Source organism: Pimephales promelas, chromosome 1, assembly GCF_988280905.1.
Source record: "Pimephales promelas chromosome 1, fPimPro1.hap1.1, whole genome shotgun sequence".
Taxonomy (NCBI): domain Eukaryota; kingdom Metazoa; phylum Chordata; class Actinopteri; order Cypriniformes; family Leuciscidae; genus Pimephales; species Pimephales promelas.
In genome coordinates, this window is record NC_142769.1 from 46,954,269 (window position 1) to 46,976,085 (window position 21,817).

A 21,817-nucleotide genomic window follows, 5' to 3' on the forward strand; every position below is an offset into this window, starting at 1 on the left:
TGAAAAGACTCATTCTTTTTGATGAACGAGTTCGAACAGGAGAGTCACGAACGTGCATCACAGAACAGAGCAAGGCGACCATTTGTGCTTATAAAACTTAAACTTTGTAATTATTTTTTTTTTAAATGAGCGATCGTTATGCTTGATAAGACCCTTATTCATTACCTTGAATCGTTTAAAGCCCTTTGAACAGTTTGCACTGAAAGTGTCTTTTTGGACCTTGAACCGTTTGGTTCCCATTGAAGTCCATTATAAGGAGAAAAATCATCAAAAACCTTAATTTCTTTTCGACTGAAGAAAGAAAGACATGGACATCTTGGATGACATGAGGGTGAGTAAATTATCAGCAAACGTTTTTTTAAAAGTGAACTACTTCTCGTGCCAATATCGCCCTAACCCGAGTGCCCACTTGTTTCATCTAAGGTCAACACATTTCAATAAAATAGTAGCAAATCAAGCTTCAGATCATCTCAGTGATGCATTTCCCCCTCAGTGCCGATTTGGTTTATTTGATTCAGATGCATGTTAATCCGAAACATGTCTGTGTACGTATGCCGGGCTTGTTTCTATTTATTTTGACGCTCGTTTGAAGCGTTATTAAGTATTCCTGTGTGCTTTGTCAGACTGCATGCGCTTCTCAAGCTGAGCCGGAAGCTGCTGAATGTACTGCAGTTTCAGTGATTATGAGGGAAAGAAAACCCTTGTATGGACCAAAAATTGTCTAATATCGTCAAGTTTCCTGTATAACGTAGAGATGGTTTCTTTTGCAAAAGGATTCATATAGAATGTCTTTGTATCGAGATGTATGCATCTGCATAAAGCTATCCATAACTGTTGCGTCTATGTGTATCTGATTGTCCATGTGATGCAAATCCAATTGAATTTGCTGCTTTTGAAATGTCATGCAATATCTTTTTACGACAGCTCAGTTTATATTTTTCTGTGAAGATCATTATCGCATTATGAATGTATTTGCACTCTATTAGGGCTTTCAAATGAAAATTAAAATGAAAAGGATACATTTCACCTGTCACCGACCTAGACTAATTTTTATGATTGCAGTCTAGAAAGAGGCAAAATGCAAAATGCTATGCTTTACTTAGAAGAATGAATAGAGAAGCATTTGTGTACTTAAATAAAGTTGATTTGGTGAAACATTGCAGCTTAACATAAATTTGAACCTAAAAATCGTATCATTTCTGTTCATGTTGTCAGATATTGCAATGGACCAGTTAGTCCACTAGATGTCACAGGTGATCCATTTTAGTATGATTAAATCACGATATAGAATTCAATAAAGAATTTATTTAAGACACTATTTTAAGGTGTCATTGTTACAGTGTAATTATATATTTAAGTATTGATTAACAACATGTACTTACTATACACTGTAAATGATTTCTGTTGTTTTCACAGGATTATACTGTTTTTCTCAACAGTTTCTTACTGTATAATCTATGTACAGTAAGTTACAGTAGATTTAGTTGTTTTCACAGTATTAAATTGTTTTTTCAACAGTTATGTACTGTGCACACAGTTGACAGTATGTTACTGTAGAATTGCAATGCATTCTGGGAAATTATCAGTTACTGTTAATCTAAATACAGCAGTGCAATTGACCGCGAAAAACACCACACACAGTTCCACGGGTAAAATTGCTAGCCTACTAATGTTATTCTTACATTTAAAATAAAAATGTAGCACTGGTTGACCATTAACAGTCATAATTTATGACATAATTTATGTCAGTGGGGTGTGCATGAGAGCATATTTGACTTTGGAAGAGTTTCTCTGTCGTGTCAGTGGTGCTGCTGTCTTTTCTGCCGACCTGCAACTTCTTCATCTGGTAAGTAATAATTCTTATAATGTGTATGCAAACGGATTCTAGCTAATAATAACTTTAAAGTTATTTAGAATAGCTGACCACGATTTCTATATTCAATTTAATATATTCGACATTTTAATATAATATGTATATGATAGGCTACTCTTCAATGTAGCCATTTGGGATGTTACTGTAAATTCAAATACATTAGTACGAAATGACCGCGAAAAATAACCACAACAAGCTGCCATTTTATGAAGAACTCTTCAGTTCCCTTCCCTCTGTAAGAACACGCAGGCCGTGCATCGCGTCGCTGTCGGTCGGCAACGTTTTCGCCATACATCTGGTTAGTAATTCATATTTTTATGCAAACCATATGAGTTAACAGATTACCGTTAGAAAGAAGTGGCCGCGGAATGTTCGATAACGTCTGTATAAGTCAGACGCGGATTTCTTTTATGTTGATAGCCTTACTTGATTAAATGTGATTTTATTAACATATATTTCATATGTAACCTCTTATACGGTCAAAATGGTCTAATCATTTTGTTATTTACCACGTTAAGTCGGTGGAAGCGCCTGCACGTTCATTATTTTATGACTTACAGGGGTTAGGAATTGATAATCGATAAATGTATCCTGAAATCGGACATCCAAGGTTAGGATTCGGATTTATTGTTATAAAATTAAAGTGCCGATTCCTCTTATTGATTTTTTCACGCTTATTTTCGTGTAAATCCTGACCTGGCGTTCTGCCATTATAACGTTACCTCAGTGATAAAGTTGGACCGCGGAAAGCGCCCAAGGTGTAACTTATGTGTGACATTTACAGTATTTGTTGTGGTCTTTGTTAATCTTTGGTCATCATTAACGACACATACACGAGGGAGTTAGCCTGGTGTTGAACACTTAGCGAACTTAGAATCAACAACAACAACAAAAACCCGGGTCATACCAACTACACAAACTGCCTGGGGGTGTTCCGGTAGGAACCATTCACTGCATATACTACAGTATTGTCGGCTATAATATCATTTTTTTTTTTTTTTTTTTTTTTACTATGTGTAAACTGACATGTACTCATTTGAAGGGAACGATGCCTTGTCAATCTTTTTTTAAGTCATGTAACTTAGTATCACACAAGCAAGATTTAGCCTACGTTTTCACGTGATCGTAAATGAATTGATTTTAAACAACAGTCCAAACAAGATTTTAGTATTAAGTGAATTACACTTTAGACATCATTTTGTCTGTTTTTGCTGTTTAGCCAAAACAACAACAAAAACGTACTATATTTTAACTGTCTTGTCTGTTCTCCTTTTCCACAGGTGTGAGCTGTGCATGTTAAGAAGACCCCTATCCATCTTGACGACCGATGAATTGTAAATCTAATCTAATTTAATTATTCTATTTATCTAACTACCACTACTATACCTTGGTCCAGTACTGACCCACTGAGAACATTTTAAACGGATTTTTATCCATCTGTGAATTTTGTCTATCTGCAAGTTGTTTAGAATTGTTGTGTGAAAATAAATGTTACAGTACAGTTTAAGGTTTAATTGCATAAAAGCTTGGATAGAAAACTTCCTATTGCAAAAGTTAGAACATCTGCATATAAATAATTATTGATATCCGTAATGCAAGTTTTTCATGGCACATGTGCATGATGAGGTTGTTTTGTGTTTTTTTTTTTTTTTTTTTAAAGGACACTGGATAACTTGTCATTTTGTTATACTCATCTGGATTGGTGGTTTACTCGTCAAAGCTTTTATAGTTTATAAGTTTATATGTGTCTCCCAGCCCTGCAAATCTGGTCCCTTAGATAGAAAGCAGCCAAAAACCCTTTAAAATCAGCAACTGACCAGTTAGACAGTCTATCTCAAACCAATAGACAATCTTAGACTAGTTTAAGCTGTTTTACCCCAGCAGGGAGTGGGTGGATGAGTTGTTATGAACTATCTTTCTAATAGATTGATCAGATAGCACCCCTTTAATCTTTTCTGTTTTACCTGTTCATGATAATTTTTGCATGTATTTATGCATAATTGTTCATGATTGTCATGCATGATTTTTATTGTATTATATTACATTTTTATTATTAATGTATTTAATTGTATTAATGTATTTAAATGTATATTATGTAAATGTACTAATGTGTTTGAAAATACACAATAAACCTTGTGCAGTTAAAGCTTCAATTGTTCTTTTTTCTATTTCCCATTAACAGTTAAAATAATATTTCTACTGATTTTCTACAGGTTACACAGTAGCACTATAAAATAAATACAATAACATTTCATACTACACAGTATTATTAAAAATTAACAGTGTAATTCTGTACTTTAATATGGTAAGAAATTACAGTAAAATAATGTTATTTAATTTGCAGTATGCTTAACAGTACTGTAGTTAGTGTTACGGTAATTTTACTGTTAAATGAAATACAGCAAGTACTGGATAATTGTTGCCAGTAAGTTACTGTTAATTTGACAAGAAATTTTTTACAGTGTAGGGTTAGGGTTTGGTTGCATGTTATTTTACTGCTATTACTATGGTAAATACATGTAAGATATGTAACGAGGACACTGTAAAATAAAGTGTTACCTTTATTTGTTTATTTTATTTTTTTAAGAATTACAATTATGATGTACAGCTACATTACTGACTTATTTATAATGTCTAGACAAACCTGTTTTTTTGGCAAGTAAAACCAAAAATGTTTGGCATCTTCTGAATGTATTAAAGGGTTATTACAACAGACTATTGCCACGCCTACTTTTGCTGATAATTTACTCACCCTCATGTCATCCAAGATGTCCATGTCTTTCTTTCTTCAGTCGAAAATAAATTAAGGTTTTTGATGAACATTCCAGGATTTTTCTCCATATAATGGACTTCAATGGGAACCAAACGGTTCAAGGTCCAAAAGACCGTTTCAGTGCAAACTGTTCAAAGGGCTTTAAACGTTTTCAGACGATGAATAAGGGTCTTAGCAAGCGAAACGATCGCTCATTTAATAAATAAATAACAAAGTTTAAGTTTTATAAGCTCAAATGGTCGCCTTGCTCTGTTCTGTGATGCGCGCTCGTGACTCTCCTGTTCGAACCCGTTCATCAAAATGAACGAATCTTTTTCCGAGTCGATTCGTTCATTTCGTTCTTTGAATGAAGCAAATGACACGAAAAAAGATTTGTTCATTTTGATAAACGAGTTCAAAAAGGAGAGTCACGAACGCGCATCACATAACAGAGCAAGGCGACCATTTGTGCTTATAAAAATTAAACTTTTTTTTTTTTTAATTACGCATGGTTTATTTACTTAATCATTTCGTGGAAATAGGTTACCTCACTTTTATAAGTTAAGTCAACCGATCACTTACAGTGTAGGCTAATGAAAATAATCACCACAAGCATGAATATGAAGATTTGATTTCTATATTATTTAATAAAAATTTACCAAAAACCTATTTCAAATTCATGTTTTTAGATCTTTCACAATAGTGAAGAAACTACTGATATCCGTCGTTGAAAGATGATATGATCTTATAAGCCTCGCCTAATGATGCACAGACAAAAAACAACAATGGTAACACTCAACGAACAATAAAAACACTCAACATAAACCAAAATTACAAAATAAACCAACAACACAAACTGCTAAAAGCAACGCAAAAATAAGTTTAACAGCAGCTCAGATAAAACCAAAAAGAATCATAGAAAATCCAAAGCATAATCTATTCATGCCGCACTGCATGCTGGGTAATTTAGTACATGCACTGTCTGGAGAAATACAGAATGAAGTTGTTTGTTTAAAGTAAATTGTGTTTTCCAATACTGTAAACTTACAGTAAAAGCACACCTGCATTCTTTTAGTACAGTTAGATTCACGAAAAGACTTTATAAAAGTATTCAATAATTAACTTGTAATATACTGTAATTTCATTCTAACTTAGTTCGTTAACTAAAGTAAGCAGTTGACTAATGAAACCTTATTTAACTATTCAAAATGAAACCTTTAAGTTAATGGGAAATGGAATGAATATATTGAATTAAATATGTAATCACTATCAATACAGTTATAGGATTCTCGCTTTAATAAGTGTAATATAGGCTACTAAAAATATACAAAAATAATATATATATGTATATATATATTTTAAAGAATAAATGTTTTCCAAATACATGTTTTGCTAAGAAGGGTTAGTAAGACCTTTAAAAAAAGTGAAATTTAAGGCAGTTTTAGTCAGGACAATCCAGAAGCGAATGAAATCCGATTGTGGTCCGCAACCTCGTGCTCTTCACAGCTCGCTCTCTCGCTCTCTCGCTCTCTCTCTCTCTCTCTCTCTCTCTCTCTCACAAACAGACACATTGAGTACAGCAGACTGATGAGTGACAGAGCTTCACACAGTAGCAGTGAACGCCGCGCTGGAGAGGAGGGGTGACAGGGAACTGTCTACTGTACACTCCAGTAATGAGATTATTCAACTCAACTAAAGCTTCTTCTAAATAGTAGTAGTTGCGCTGGTTCCCGCACATGTGCTCGCGTGTGCGCGTTCGCGTCCTGCTCAGGAAAAGCGCAGCGTTTGATGACAGGACTTTTGTAAAGAAACTGCTCTCTCGCCCAATGCGCACATGACTTTTGCGTTTGTTGTCGTTTGCGACTTTTAACGGGATTTAACTTTGAGCCATTCGCCGTGTCTGTTGAGGGAAACAGACCCCGCGAGCCATGGAGAACCACGCAGATATGCAGAATAGCACCGAGGACGTCCGTAAGAGCGGGTATCTCCGCAAGCAGAAGTCCATGCACCGGCGGTACTTCGTGTTACGGACGGCTTCTGAGCGCGGCCCGGCCCGACTCGAATACTATGAGAGCGAGAAGAAATTTCGGGGTAAAGCTCCCGTGCCCAAAAAGGCTCTTGCGCTGGAGACGTGCTTCAACATCAACAAACGGGCCGACTCGAAGAATAAGCACATGATAGTCCTCTACACACGGGCTGAGAGTTTCGTGGTGGCGGCGGAGAACGAGACGGATCAGGAGGAATGGTACCAGGCGATGGTCGAACTTCAATGCAAGAGTAAGTCTGGGAAATGTGTGTGAAATTATGTGTTAACGTGGCAAGCTTCGTTTAATTGCATCTTGCATGTTATAAATCCGCCCGGATAGAAATAAATAAATAAAATAGTAGCTACGGTAGATAAGAGCACAATGAATGTTGTTAATAGAATGATGCGTCTCTTAAAGAGATAGTCACCCCAAAAAATTAAAAATGTGTCATTATTTACTCACCCTCAAGTTGTTCCAAACCTGTATGAGTTTCTTTCTTCTGCTTAACACAAAATAAGATATTTTGAAGAATGTTTGTGACCAAACAGTTGATGGACCCCATTGACTGTGTTACTATAGAAGTCAATGGGGTCCATCAACTGTGTTACTATAGAAGTCAATGGGGTCCATCAACTGTTTGGTACTGTCATTCTTCAAAATATCTTCAGTTTTCAGCAGAAGAAAGAAATTCAAATGGGTTTGGAACAACTTGAGGGTGAGTAAATGATGTCAAATCTCTAAAGTTTATAGTTGTTCTTTCTGTCGGACAGAAGCAAAATCAGAGTTGGTCTTATTATTGGTGAAACTACTTTGCTTGTACATTCACTGTTTTCTGTGCGGTTTCTTAAGCGGCTTAAGTGTCTATAACACAACGAATTGGCCTAATGAGACAGTGGTATCATCACAGTAGACTCATACTATGATAATGAATGAATAATAACATAAAAGAAACACGAGAACAGGCAAACAGTACTTAAAAAACGATAAATTAAAAATATATTTGTGTCATATAATTCATATGTAATATGGATATGGATTCATATCACCTCTAATGTATTATTTCTGATCTTTCTCTAATTGGTTCATTAATATTCAGTGTATTAGCATAGATCTAATTCAGAGCAGCGCAATGACGGGTATAAAAGTGAGTCTGTCAGGGATTTATTGTGTGTTTTTTTTTCTTTATTTGTATCCGCATGCAGTGAAAAGCTGTATAAAGCGCCGACTAGATTACTTATAATGTCCCACACCTTATTTTTGTCTACTGAAACTTATTTTTTGCAGCTTTTCATCAGCAGAACAATCCAGAAAAAACACATGAAATAACAGTAATCAAAGATAAGGTCTATACTAATCAGAAATGTACATTTTTAAAAGTGTACATTAAATTTAAGATATCTTTGGTCTAAAAAGTTACTAGTATCTAAAAAAATAAGAACTAGAATCTAATGAATACTAGTATCTACACTCTAAACGATGCTGGGTTGTTTTAACCCAAATGTGGGTCAAATATGAACAAACCCAAATGTAGTGTTAAAAATGTCATTTAAAATTTGAACCCAACTTCAACTTACATTTTTTAACCCAACCCAAATTTGGGTTGAAACAACCCAGCATTTTTTTAGAGTGTAATGGAATAGATCCTACACTCTCAAATTTGGGTCAAATGTGGACAAATTCAAACATTGGGTTAAAAATGTAATTTAAACATGTAACCCAATTGCTGGGATTGTCCATGTTTGACCCAATATTGGGTTAAAACAACCCAGCATTTTTTAGAGTGAATTAGTATCATGAAAATAGTTACTATGTTTTAAGGATTAAATGTTAAAACAGCTTGCCATACATCCTCCACAGCCCTTCTCATTGCATTAGTAGTACAGCTGCTGGTCGTGGTGTCGAAACAACAGTGTTTTTCTTCCTCTCCAGCAAAGTTTGCCCCCAAGTTGGGTAGTGGGGCCTCCTTTGCTGTTGAAGAAGGGAAAGACTGTTACTGAAGCTCAGCTTGGTCCTTATCCACACAACCCGAGCACGTGTTATCATGATGTAGGGCTGGGCGATATATCGAATATGTACGATGTATCGTTATATTTTTTGAAACGATATGGAATGAGGCAATACCGTTTATATCGATACAGTAGTTTGATATGAGCACATCTGAAAAATAGCGGAGGTTGCAGTGTGAGCTGCTGCAGTGAAAGTAGCTAGGCTACGTAGTACAATTTGTCCTAAACATGACACAAGCTTATATTAATTGCGTCAAAATCACTTTGATATAGTTAACAAGTTTAAGGCAGCTTGCCGCCCTGTCAAATGCTCTGACAGACACTGTTGCTGACTGACAGATATAGGCTACTTGCGCTGTTTAATGCGTTTGAGATGTGGTGCTTTCCTCAGTGCTCAACTTACATTTCACATATTCTCCATCTGTAAATGTTAGAAAGTAAAGCAAATATGTCCATTTCACAACAAATATGTCCATGTCAGAAGAGGACGAGCTTCTGCAAGTGAATCTCCGCTAAAATTCATGCTTCCTTGAACGAGCGCCGGCGCGCGCATGCGCGTGAATAGTACTACGTAGTACGCAATAATTCTGACTAAAATAAACATATTGCTAAAATATTTGTTGTTGGAGAAAATAAATGTGCCATATGTGGAATTTTAAACCTACAAGTATATATTTTTAATGAAAGTGAAAGTGATTATAATGGGGTAATCAAATGCAGGCTAATATAATTAGTTTGTGCTTTTGTTTTTATTTTCATTTTTAGTTTAGCTTTTAGTCAATATAAAAACAAAAGCTTTTTGCACATAATATATTGCATAGCCTATATTATATTTGTTTCCATATCCTTCAATATCAACATTGTTTGTAGGATATCATTGGGCCGAATGTGAATATACTGTATATATATATATATATATATATATATTTTTTTTTTTTTTTTAATATAAAGATTTTCTTTATCTAAATAGAAAACGTAGAAAGTACCGAGATATATATCGTATATCGCCATTTGACCAAAAAATATCGAGATATGATTTTTTGGCCATATCGCCCAGCCCTATCATGATGTCTTCTCACTGGGGCTCAACTTGCGCAATGTTATGACGTTACACTTTCCATTTATATCTGTTATTTAGGCGAATTATTCAATGACTTTACTAATAGTCAGTTATTTTCAATCGTCTGACTCTGAGATTTAGTTCAACTTTTGTTACTGGCAGACATTTTGAATCGTTGACGTTCAAGACGGTTTAAACTAATCATTGTGATTTTTTTGTAATAAATTTTACATAATGATAGTACTTACGTTTTTTTTTTTATAGAGACGGCGATCAATCGGCCTTTGCTGTGGTCACCTTGACAAATAGCGATCTTGCAATAGACTTTATATAATAATAGACTTGCAAATTGAAAACTATACTTATTTCTTTCTTGCAGTTTGATGCTATTGCAAAGCTTTCTTCATTCATTTATTTTGGCTGCTAGTCTTCTTTCGTGATACTTGTGTGGAATAACCCAACTAAATAATCTCTATTAATGCTAAAAGCTGCAAATTAAATCACACAAACAATTGGTATTTAAAAATAAAAATACTGAATATTACATAACCCCCATAATAAACTGTACTGGCGAAAGCAGGTACACTTGCAAAGAGCAAACAGACAAAAAGGGCAGTGACCGTGACTCCTACAGCAATTACACAGCCCCGCATGTTCCTTGGCTCCAGGAGATACAACTAACAAACCCAACATGTGACGCAACCCTTGCAAACCAATATCAAGAGTCCAAGGTGCCATTACTGCATTACATAATGAGAGCATAATGAACGCACCAACCATATGCCATACCATATGTGCTGTAATATCTCATATTACATATACACAGAAACGTGCAGATGCTGAAAAGGTTTTGTTTGCAACCAAAGGGTGGAATTTCACATATTTACTCTGAATGCAATGCAAAGCCTGGTTGAATTTACATTGGATAAAGACAGTGACAAGAATGTGTGTGTGTGTGTGTTAAAGGAGTAGTTCACTTTAAAAAAAAACTTTTGTTGATAAGTTACTCACCCCCATGTCATCCAAGTTGTCCAGGTCTTTTTTTCTTCAGTCGAAGAGAAATTAAGGTTTTTGATGAAAACATTCCAGGATTTTTCTCCATATAATGGACTTCAATGGGAACCAAACTGTTCAAGTCCAAATGAGTGCTTCAGTGCAGCTTTAAAGGTCTTTAACGACACCAGACGATGAATAAGGGTATTATCAAGCGAAACGATCGCTCATTTCAAAAATAAATAACAAAGTTTAAGTTTTATAAGCTCAAATGCTCGCCTTGCTCTGTTCTGTGATGCGTGTTTGTGACTCTCGTTCATCAAAATGAACAAATCTTTTTTTCGAGTCATTTCGTTCATTCTGATCATTGAACAAACCAAATGACTTGAAAAAGTTTCGCTCATTTTGAAGAACGAGTTCGAACAGTCACAAAGAACAGAGCAAGGCGAGCATTTGTGCTTATAAAACTTATTTATTTTTTAAATGTTTATGTTTATTTCCGAATCGTTTCGCTTGATAAGACCCCTATTCATCGTCTGGTGATATTGAAAGCCCTTTGAAGCTGCACTGAAACTCTCATTTGGACCTTGAACCGTTTGGTTCCCATTGAAGTCCATTATATGGAGAAAAATCCTGGAATGTTTTCATCAAAAACCTTAATTTCTTTTCGACTGAAGAAAGAAAGACATGGACATCTTGGATGACATGGGGGCGAGTCAATTAACAGCAAAAGTTTTTTTAAAAGTGAACTACTCCGTTAAGGCAGGGATGAAAGGTGAGTAAAGGAGACGATGGCGTAACAAGATGTGAGGTTAAGGCTCTCAGGCTATATAGATGGCCCTCCAGTTGTCGTCCATAAACCCCCAAACTTAACAAGCTAAACAAACCAGTCTACTGATTGGCTGTTAAAACATTTTGACATCTGTCTTACCTCCATACTTGCTCCCTGCTGCGCTTGACCTGTTGATGGGCATGACAACTGCTAAGTGACCTGTGGGAATGTTTTCCGTTCTCACACTTTTACACATCTTAATGCATTTACTCCCTGTGTCCATGTTCTTTACAGACATTACTAGGCATGATGATTGGGAATCTGTCCAAAAGATCTGCCCCCCCCCCCTGGTTCAAATTACACTGGGGATGAAATTTCAGTTGCCGCTTTCATCCGCTTTGATTCATTCATATGCTATTCATTGGCTCTATAGCCTGTTCCTTAAACATTTGTTTTCTTTCATACTGATATATTCAATCATTCACTTGCATGAATCAGTGTTAGTTATCTCAACATATTGACTTGACTTGTATTCGGTTTATTCAATTATATTAGGCTTTTAACAACCCACAGGAACTGTGTTTTGCTGTTTACATAACACTGAGATTTAACTGGTAATCATGATCTGGGATATTTACTGGAAAGCACAAGAATTTGCACCCTGATCACCCATTGCACTGTGGGTAGGGAGTTAAGTGGGGCAAGCAGTTGAATATTTTCCCTTTGACTAAGGTTTTGGACTTGCAGCTGTCTATTTTGTTAGTATATTCCTGGCTAACCACATCTGAACATGGGCTAGACCACAGTCATTAGAAGCATCAACAGTGGAAAGTTTAGAAAACAGCGAAGAACAATGCTGAACAATTTGGTTGAACTTAACAAAACATGTATTGAAAAATGCATGCGCGCAAAAACACAGCCTAAAAAAAGTTGGTGTTAACTGTTTTTTCATATTAAGAAAATGTTTAGAGGAGTGTTTATCAGATGGGCCAAAAAAACGTATATTATTGTGCAAAAGTTTGGGTTCTGTAAGTAAGAAACGACTGTTTTTTAGAAAGAATGCATTCAATTAATCAAAAGTGTCAGTAAAGACATTTATGCTGTTGTTCTTTTGAACTTTTTCAAAGAATCCTGAAAAAAAAGTCATGTTTTCCTTAAAAATATGAAGGGGTTCACACAAATATGAGATGGTTCACCCAAAAATGAAAAAAAAAATGTATCATTTACTCGCCCTCATGTCGTTCCAAGCATGTAAGACTTTATTTTATCTTCGAAAAACAAAGCCTAAATTCAATCTGTTCATCACATAAAGCGATCGAGTCTCTTCTGAAAATTTGGACTAAACCGCTCAATTCATATTGATTAGTTTTACAATCTCTTTATGCACTTTTTGAAGCGTCAAACTAGTTGCGTAGCTGTCAATGGAGGGACAGAAATCTCTTAGATTTCATCAAAATATCTTCATTTGTGTTCTGAAGATGAACAACATGATGGTAAGTAATTTAATTTTTTGGGTGAACTATCCCTTTAAGCAGTACAACCATTTTTATTGATAATAATAATATTTAAAAAAAAAAAAAATCTTGAGCACCAAATCATATTAGAATGATTTTAGAAGGATCATGAAGCACTGAAGACTGGAGTAATGATGCTGAAAATTCATCAAGACATCACAAGAATAAATTTAAAATAAAATAAAAACATTTATAGTCAAATAAAATTTCAAATTCTTATAATATTTCACAGTATTGCTGGTAATTTACTCACCCCCATGTCATCCAAGATGTCCATGTCTTTCTTTCTTCAGTCGAAAAGAAATTAAGGTTTTTTGATGAAATACTCGTTCATCAAAACGAATGACTCTTTTTCCGAGTCAATTCGTTCGTTTCGTTCGTTGAATGAACCAAATGATGAACGAGTTCGAACAGGAGAGTCACGAACTCGCATCACAGAACAGAGCAAGGCGACCATTTGAGCTTATAAGACTTAAACTTTGTTTTTTGTTTTTTTTAAATGAGTGATCATTTTGCTTGATAAGACCCTTATTCATCGTCTGGTGTCGTTTAAAGCCCTTTGAACAGTTTGCAGTTTTGGATCTTGAACCGTTTGGTTCCCATTGAAAAATGCTTGAATGTTTTCATCAAAAACCTTAATTCCTTTTCAACTGAAGAAAGAAAGACACAGACATCTTGGATGACATGGGGGCGAGTAAATTATCAAATTATCAAGTTTTTTCAAACGCGAACTACTCCTTTAAATAAATGCAGCCTTAAAGAACATGAGAGACTTTCATAACCAAAAAACCCCAAACTTTTGAACAGGAGTGTATATGTGAAAGAAGGAGGGTCCTGGGAAACTCACCTGGATTCCTGGTGTCGTGTGGATTTCCAATGCCAAATTCAATTGAACAAATACCAAGCAGACTCGCCGCTGTGAGCAGATATTCCACGTTCGGTATTTGTACAGCTGCAAATACAGAGAAGAAATTAGGTTGAAGGAACTAGTTCTCTCACCTTTGACACCTGATACTGTATGAGTAATATTTGCAGGTGAAACCCACTTAAATCTACACTCTAAAACAATGCTGGGTTGTTTAAACCCTCATTTGGGTCAAATATGGACAAACCCAAATGTTGGGTCAAAAATGTCATTTCAAATTTCAACCCAACTTCAACTTTCACTTTTTAACCCAACATTTGGGTTTGTCCAAATTTGACCCAAATTTGGGTTGAAACAACCCAACATTAAGCCGGAGCCGCTGCCTGGTATTTTTTAGAATCAAATGCTACTTTCTGTCTCAATGAGAGATAAAAGGCATTTTATTCATTTTGTTTTGTCAATTTCAAAGATAAAGTCATGCATGTAGCCTATTCTGACTAAATGTGTACAGGGAAACTGTAATGTGAAATCAAACAAATCGTTCTTTACTTTACACAGCACCACATCACAACGCCTCTGCCGTCTCAAGGAAAACACAGTGTGTCTGTGTATTTGTACAGTGTGTTATGCCAGTCTGGCTCATGGCTCAAAGGTTAAACTTCCCTAAGCCTCACTCATCTCCTTAATGTGCTGGTAATTATTGTGTCTGAGATCTTGGACACACACACACACACAGCCAACGGCAGAGCTTGTTCTATTTTAATGCTAAATCGGATGAAATGAAGCAGATCACAGAGAGCTTTATTCAGCTGCAAGCTTCCTACTGTTGACCCTCATTGCACCCTGTATAACAACTTCTGTGCTGCTTAAACATGTCCAGATCCTGAAATGTAAGCCTGTGACAAAAATATCCATTAGGCTCCTCACTGTACAGTATATAGAGCAGTTCTCAGGACCAGCCCAGCAAAAGCTTCTTTCTGGTTGTATTAGGCTCACCGTAAGTCGTAACTAAAACAATGATTACATAAGAAAATACTATTTCAGTCTTTCTACTTGAACATTCCGCGTTTAATGCAGTGTTTTAGTTGACGTTTCTTTGTGAATATTTGTGAAGTTTAGTGAAATAGTTTTATATGTGTGTATTTATTTAGTATGTGTGTTTGTTGATTTTAAATATTAAAATTAATTACATTTTTATTTAGAGCGTATAATTAAAATACGCTCTAAATAAAAAACCTATATTAGGGATGGGCAATGATTAATCGCAATTAATCGCATCCAAAATAAAAGTTTGTGTTTACATAATATATGTGTGTGTAGTGGGTATAATTAATTTGTATATATAAATACCTACACATGCATGTATATATTTAAGAAAAATGTGTTATTAATATATCAAATATTTAGATTTATATATAATATTAATTGTGAATAAATATATATAAAATATATACATGCACATATTTCTTAAATATATACATGCATGTGTGGGTTTATATATACAAATTAATTATACACACTACACAAACATATATTATGTAAACACAAACTTTTATTTTGGATGCGCCCATCCCTAATATATATATATATATATATATATATATATATATATATATATATTTTCTAGGGCTGTGCAAAGATTAATTGCGAATCTGCGATTAATCGCATCCAAAATAAAGGTTTGTGTTTACATAATATATGTGTGTGTGCTGTGTATAATTTATTTTTATATATAAATACATATGCATGCACTGTAAAAAAAATATTTTCAAGATTTGTTATCACAACATTTTTTCTTTTGTCAAATCAACTTAAATAATTTATTTAGTTCAGATAACTGATTATTTTGAGTTTCTGATGATTAAATCAATCTCCTTCATTGTATTAACTCACTTTTTCCAGATCAATCAACTTAAAATTTTAAGGCAACCAGGTTACTTAATTTTTTAGGTTGTTAAACCAACAATATTTTTTACAGTGTGCATCTATATATTTAATTATTTGCATGTAAATACTGTATATATAAATACATAATCTATATTTTATATAAATATAAATATTTTATAAATAACACATTTTCTTAAATATATACATGCATGTGTGTGTATTTATATACAAAATAAATATACTATATACAATTATAAACTGCTCAATTCATATGGATTAGTCCTATGATCTCTCTATAAACTTTTTGAAGTGTTAAAGTGTCAGTTGCATAGCTGTCAATAGGGACCGAAATCTCTCAGATATCATCGAAACAAATTTGTTTGTGTTCAGAAGATGAACGAAAGTCTTATAGGTTTGAAATGACATGAGGGTGAGTAACGAATGACAGAATTTATAAAGCCAACCCTTTAAAAATATAACTCTAGACTGAGTCTAAAGATAATGGATTAAGACGTGGCAGCAATCACTCACCAGCTGAAGCACCACTTAGACTGAATCAACTTCTGGGAAATGACTGCACTTCTCCGTGTAAACAACAAAGCAGCAATTTTCACAGAAATCTGCTTATTTTTTCTATCACTTGTTCACAGTAAACAGGAGAGTGACATTAATCCTAGGCGTCATTTACGGTCCATCTTCCCTCCATTCCTGTCCTCTTTCCATGATTTGTACACAGCAGAAATGTATCTAAATGTATCTAACGCTGCGGAAATTGATTATTTTTAATGTTTTGCTGAATGGTCTTTAAGTTTTTATCAGTCACAGAAAGGAGTTCACAGAGTTGTAAAATCACCTGAATTGAATAATGAAACATCCACTGATGTATAGCTGCAATTTTGTTTGATTAAAATAGAGTTAAATTAGGGTGGATTAAAACCCCTCATAGTTAAAACAAAAATATCACCACTGACAAACGATTATAGTAGAGTCAGCTCCATGTACAGTAGCAATTAAGTTATCAAATTAAATATGTTATATAATAATTTTATAGATAATCATAATCGGAATTTTGTTTAGATGTTCTGAGGTTTCAGTTCAGAAATAAGCAAATATACTAATGAAGACCTGATCTGGACCAATGCATCACATAAAACATTTAATTAGGATTTTTTATGGCAGATAACAATTACAGATTTTTTTTTGCTATCTGAATAAAAAAAATCACTGTGTAATACACTACTGAAACCCTAGTTTTTGTTGACAACATAATAGGTTGGTTAATGATCAAGTAAATAAGCTCAAAAAACAACATTTTTAAAACACCAAAGTTGGTCTATATTAGAATGCGTAGGCCAAAAAGGGTTTATGTTAGATTAATATTCAACTATAGCCTATGTGAGTTTTAATCGTTATTGTAACATCTAAATAAACCATTCACTGCTTTTTTGTAAGTTGGTAATATTAGTTCCTCTTTTATTTGTTCTCCCGGAGCTTTAATGTGGAGAACACACGACACGACGCTCGTGAGGGAACTGAGGGAAGCGGACTAAACAACTCCTACTAAATAATGTCGCTTGCTTGGGAGTTGTTTAGCTAATAAAGATGTTTAAATTATACACGTAGTAAACACTAATAGGCAACTAACCCGTTGATATGATTATTTTACGCGCGCCTGACGGATACAGAGACGCCGCTACCGACGGTTAACTTCCAACTTACACAAGCTCAAGTCGAATCTCCCACCTGTGGTTCATTGTTGAATCAGGTATGTTGTCTTACTAATTTTGGACGATGTTCCCCTATAATGTATTCATTTTGATGCTAATATGTTCGAGTATTTCAATCTCAGCACATCTTAAAATATCAAGGCATAAAAGTGACGTTTGTTGAGAGTCAGTGAGTCTGCGCCACTAGCGGCATTACACGGAACTGCAATGTTTTTGAAATTCTGCTTTTCCATCTCATAGCGAATTACAGACACCCACGAGTTTTAAAACAACGTTTTAATTAAAAATACACTATACAATCACTATACAAATACAAAACTTGAGGCAACTAGCTTCAAGACATTTGTCAGTATACCCGATATATTCAATACTCAACAACAATTAAAGTTGGTCAAACAGAATAGGAGTTCTATATGAAAAAATATATATTTTACAGTGGATTTGTATTTATGTAGAATTGAGCATTAACATTACACAATAGATTAGTGCAGGGATGATCCGCCTGGTTCACTTGGCAAAACCCAAAATGGTTCTTACATGTTTTGTTCATCATGATAATCTTCACAAATGAACGCAACTTTTATGAATTTTGAAGAGTAAATATGGCAGAAGTCAAAAGCTAAACATGGGTTATAAACAAACAACAACCCGGTCGCATGACTTAGTTGTAGTAGTTACGATAAAAACCTAAACAAGTGTAAAATACTCCACTGCATTGGAAGAAACTTCACCGAAGATTACTTACTCTTAAAGGGATACTCCACTTTTTTTGGAAATAGGCTCATTTTACAATTCCTCCAGAGTTAAACAGTCTGGTTTTACCATTTTCGAATCCATTCAGCTGATTTTCTGATATTTAGAAGAATATCAGTAACCAGACAGTTTCTGGTCCCATTGACTTCTATAGTAGAAATGGAAGTCAATGGGACCAGAAACTGTCTGGTTACTGATATTCTTCTAAATATCAGAAAATCAGCTGAATGGATTCAAAAATGGTAAAACCAAACTGTTTAACTCTGGGGGAGTTGTAAAATGAGCCCATTTCCAAAAAAAGTGGAGAATCCCTTAAATGGTGGTTTGACTTCTGCACCAAAATACAATCAAAAACACTTACATAGAGCTAAGACATGTCTTAAATCTATAAACCAAACATGTATATCATCATAATTCCCCATGCTTTAACTGTTACATTTATTAATTTATTCAAATGCATTATTATTAGTTATCAAACTGAACTTGCTCTTGATGTTGTTCTTGATGTTTATCAGTTTAAGTTGCTTATACAAAATGTACTTTATTAGATCTCTTTTGTAGTCAACTTTTGCGGTGTTTTATGCTAGGAGTGCAATTGGCTTGTAAATGAAATCTGCTTGCGTAAGTGTGTGCTGATTGGCCAACATCAGCTGCTGGTGTGGACAGCAGACCCGTCCTCTCGTCCCCTCGGTTGTTACATCTTTCATCACTCCAGCTCGAGTTTGGCAGAGTGAGAACCACTAATACGCTTCCATGTGGCACTGAAACTGAAAACCACAGGCAGATCTGGAAACTTCATGATAATGCTGACCAGCAAAGGGTTCATCTGGGTTAACGTGGCAGCACCAGCATTTGTGTGTGTGTGTGTGTTGTGATAACAAAAAACACATGTGTGAAAGGAACTTAGAAAGGTAATGTGTTTGCGAGGGGCACTTGTGAATTTGCTGTGGTAAAACTAGATAAACTATTGCCCCAATTATGCTATTTTAAAGGGTTCCTAATTTTGTTTTGGAGGTCTGCTACAATAATATACTTCACATCAGCTTTTTTCTCAAAGAGTCAGAAAACAGTTCGTTTGAAAACTCAGAATCTCGAAACCCTTTTTTCCGAGAGCTACTCTGCTCTGATTGGTCAGTTGTTGTTGTGATTGGTCTACAGCTTAGAACGTGTGTCAAAAACTAAATGGCAATTACCATATCTCAATTTCAACACCATAGACTGGCATTATGCAAATTAGAGCCCGACCAATAAAGGATTTTGAAGGCCGGCCCGATACCGATACAAATACAAATATTTGTTGGTTTTAAAATCCGATATTCCGATATATCGGCTGATTTTTTTTTTTTTTTTTTTTTTTTACAAAACATTAACAGATTTCCCTAACATTAGTTATTTGTAGTTATTTATGAGTTTTAACTAAATTTGCCATAAATTATCCAGAATTTAGCAATGGATAACGTCAGACTGCAAATTGTAAAACATATATTTTCAATATAACAGGCCAAGGAGAGATTATACGTCTCATTGCTATAACTGTCACGCGCTATTAAAGAAATACTTCAGTCACGTTGTCAAAAGTTAAAAGGACAGTCAGTCAACTTCACTGTAACAACGTAACATAACTATTACTAGCTAATTCCGCTTCACTCTCGGCTTATTTAACAGCAGCAAAACTGGACATGATACTACGTATAGTCACAAATTTGTCATGCTTATTTGAGTTAAGAGAACTGATGGGGATGACCTTTTAATTGTTATTCAATATTCAGTATGTCTTGTGAGTGGTGACCAACTCAACAAGTGTTGCCAACAGGGACGGTGTAGAGTGCCCTCTGGTGGACAAACTATACAACTCGACATGGTTCATGGTTCAAGCGTGTTTCGTCCGTTTTTATTTTATTTTTTAAATATTAATTTATCGGCCATTATACCTGCCGATACCGATGGTTTGGAAAATGCCTAATATCGGCCGATAATATCGTATGTGTTACATTGTTTTGTATGTTTGTAACAGGAAGTGAGACGGGAATTACTGACGACTCGTTTCAGCAGTTCAGAATCGATTCTTTCTTTTAGGAGACAATAAATTTATTGTCATGCACTTTGATTTTTAAGACCTTTAACATTCACAAACAGCGATATTACACACTGTATTAAAGGTAATATTGAAAAAAAACTTTAAAAGTTTGTAAAGTTGTGAGCCTTCCCAGTTGGACCAGGATCACTCGGTCCTTGGAAGACAGATTTGGTGCAGAATAATCTCCCCTTGCTGTTCATTATCGCAAACCATGGCTTATTTAATATAGAATGTATTCCAGTTGTGTTGTTGTAAATAGCCTACTTAATTTAAACATAACCTGACAATTCTTGGACATTTTGTTCTACAACTAAACCGCACACCCATAACGAAAACACGATTTTTGAAACAGTTATGTCATTTTTGAAAACATATGTTTCTAATAAGTAACTAGATAAGTTTTCGGTGTGAGTGTGTGTGCAGTTTACCAAGTTATGTTTACCACAGGCTTTATTTTACTCATAAATTGAAAAACCCCATTAAAAACCTCATAGAAAACCTCAAGAGAATTAGTCTTCCAGGTTATGACGTCAAACCGGCACCCCTCTATAGATGTTTTAGCTTTATTTAGTGTTTCTGTAAATGGTAAATAGTTCCTAATGGTAAAACCACTAGTGTTCCCTTTGGTGAGTGTTGAGTAATAATTGGACGAACAAAATGTTCTCAAGAGTTGAGAGACCATCCTTACAATTGACATCTTTCCTAAAACATTTTTTGATTTGTGTCAACTTGCAAGTAAGAGTCGTCTACACATATAAGAGCACATATTGAAGTAACTTTAAACCTCAACAGCTGCTTGAACTTACACCGAAGCTTGTTTGAATGGCATGTTTTTATATTGCAACCTAAATTTTCACAGCTTAGAAGCCACCTTGACATTATCTAGAGTTTATGTGCGAGTACTTCTTCTGTTTGCTGAGGGAAAAGGCTGTGGGACACTTACACACACAGCTGTTTCTGTACTCTCATTCTGCTTATCTTTCCAAGTACCAGGAAAAAGAAAGATCAGGACTGAACTTTGGCCCTAAAAACAGCAATTAGGCCTTATTTTAAAACCCTTATGTGCTCACATGCACACAAATCTCAGTTTAACAGCTGAAGTGATTGTTACTGGCTATCATAATAGTGTTACGCCGCCTATAGCTGTTACCTCATTACTTTCATTTGCATTGCATAATAAATAATAATAGATTTTATAAATGTTTATTATGTATCGCTTGAATAAAAAACAGTTAATTCAGTTTTTTAGGTTGCATTGTAAAACATTTATATAGTGTTTTGCTGATTCTATGGTTCATTATTTAAATTTTAAGGAAATATGTTTACTTATTTAAAGACAGCTGCGATTTGTGCTGCATCTACGCTTCAAAACAACGCTTATGTAACAGTTCCTGTTCCTCTCAAATCCCCTGAAACCCCCCCACTCCATCCCTCTGCTGGTGTACGGTAACACGCACACCGCCAGCGCTGCTATGCCGCCTCCTCCAAAAACACTGAGTGAGTATAATGAT

The 21,817-nt window shown here is 34.9% G+C and overlaps 1 protein-coding gene across 2 annotated transcripts in view; it reads left to right on the forward strand.

The window, feature by feature from the left end:
- The first annotated feature begins 6,187 nt into the window (after positions 1-6,187).
- LOC120469758 (insulin receptor substrate 1-B) overlaps positions 6,188-21,817 on the forward strand; it is a 72,755-nt gene continuing 57,125 nt past the window's right edge. The window contains exon 1 of one of the 2 annotated variants that reach the window (XM_039658918.2): positions 6,188-6,902. In XM_039658918.2, the coding sequence (XP_039514852.2) occupies positions 6,554-6,902 (349 nt within the window). In that variant the 5' untranslated portion in view covers positions 6,188-6,553. Of the gene's footprint in view, positions 6,903-17,259; positions 17,515-21,817 lie in introns of those variants that run through there. The other variant, XM_089130612.1, reaches the window with a different exon arrangement.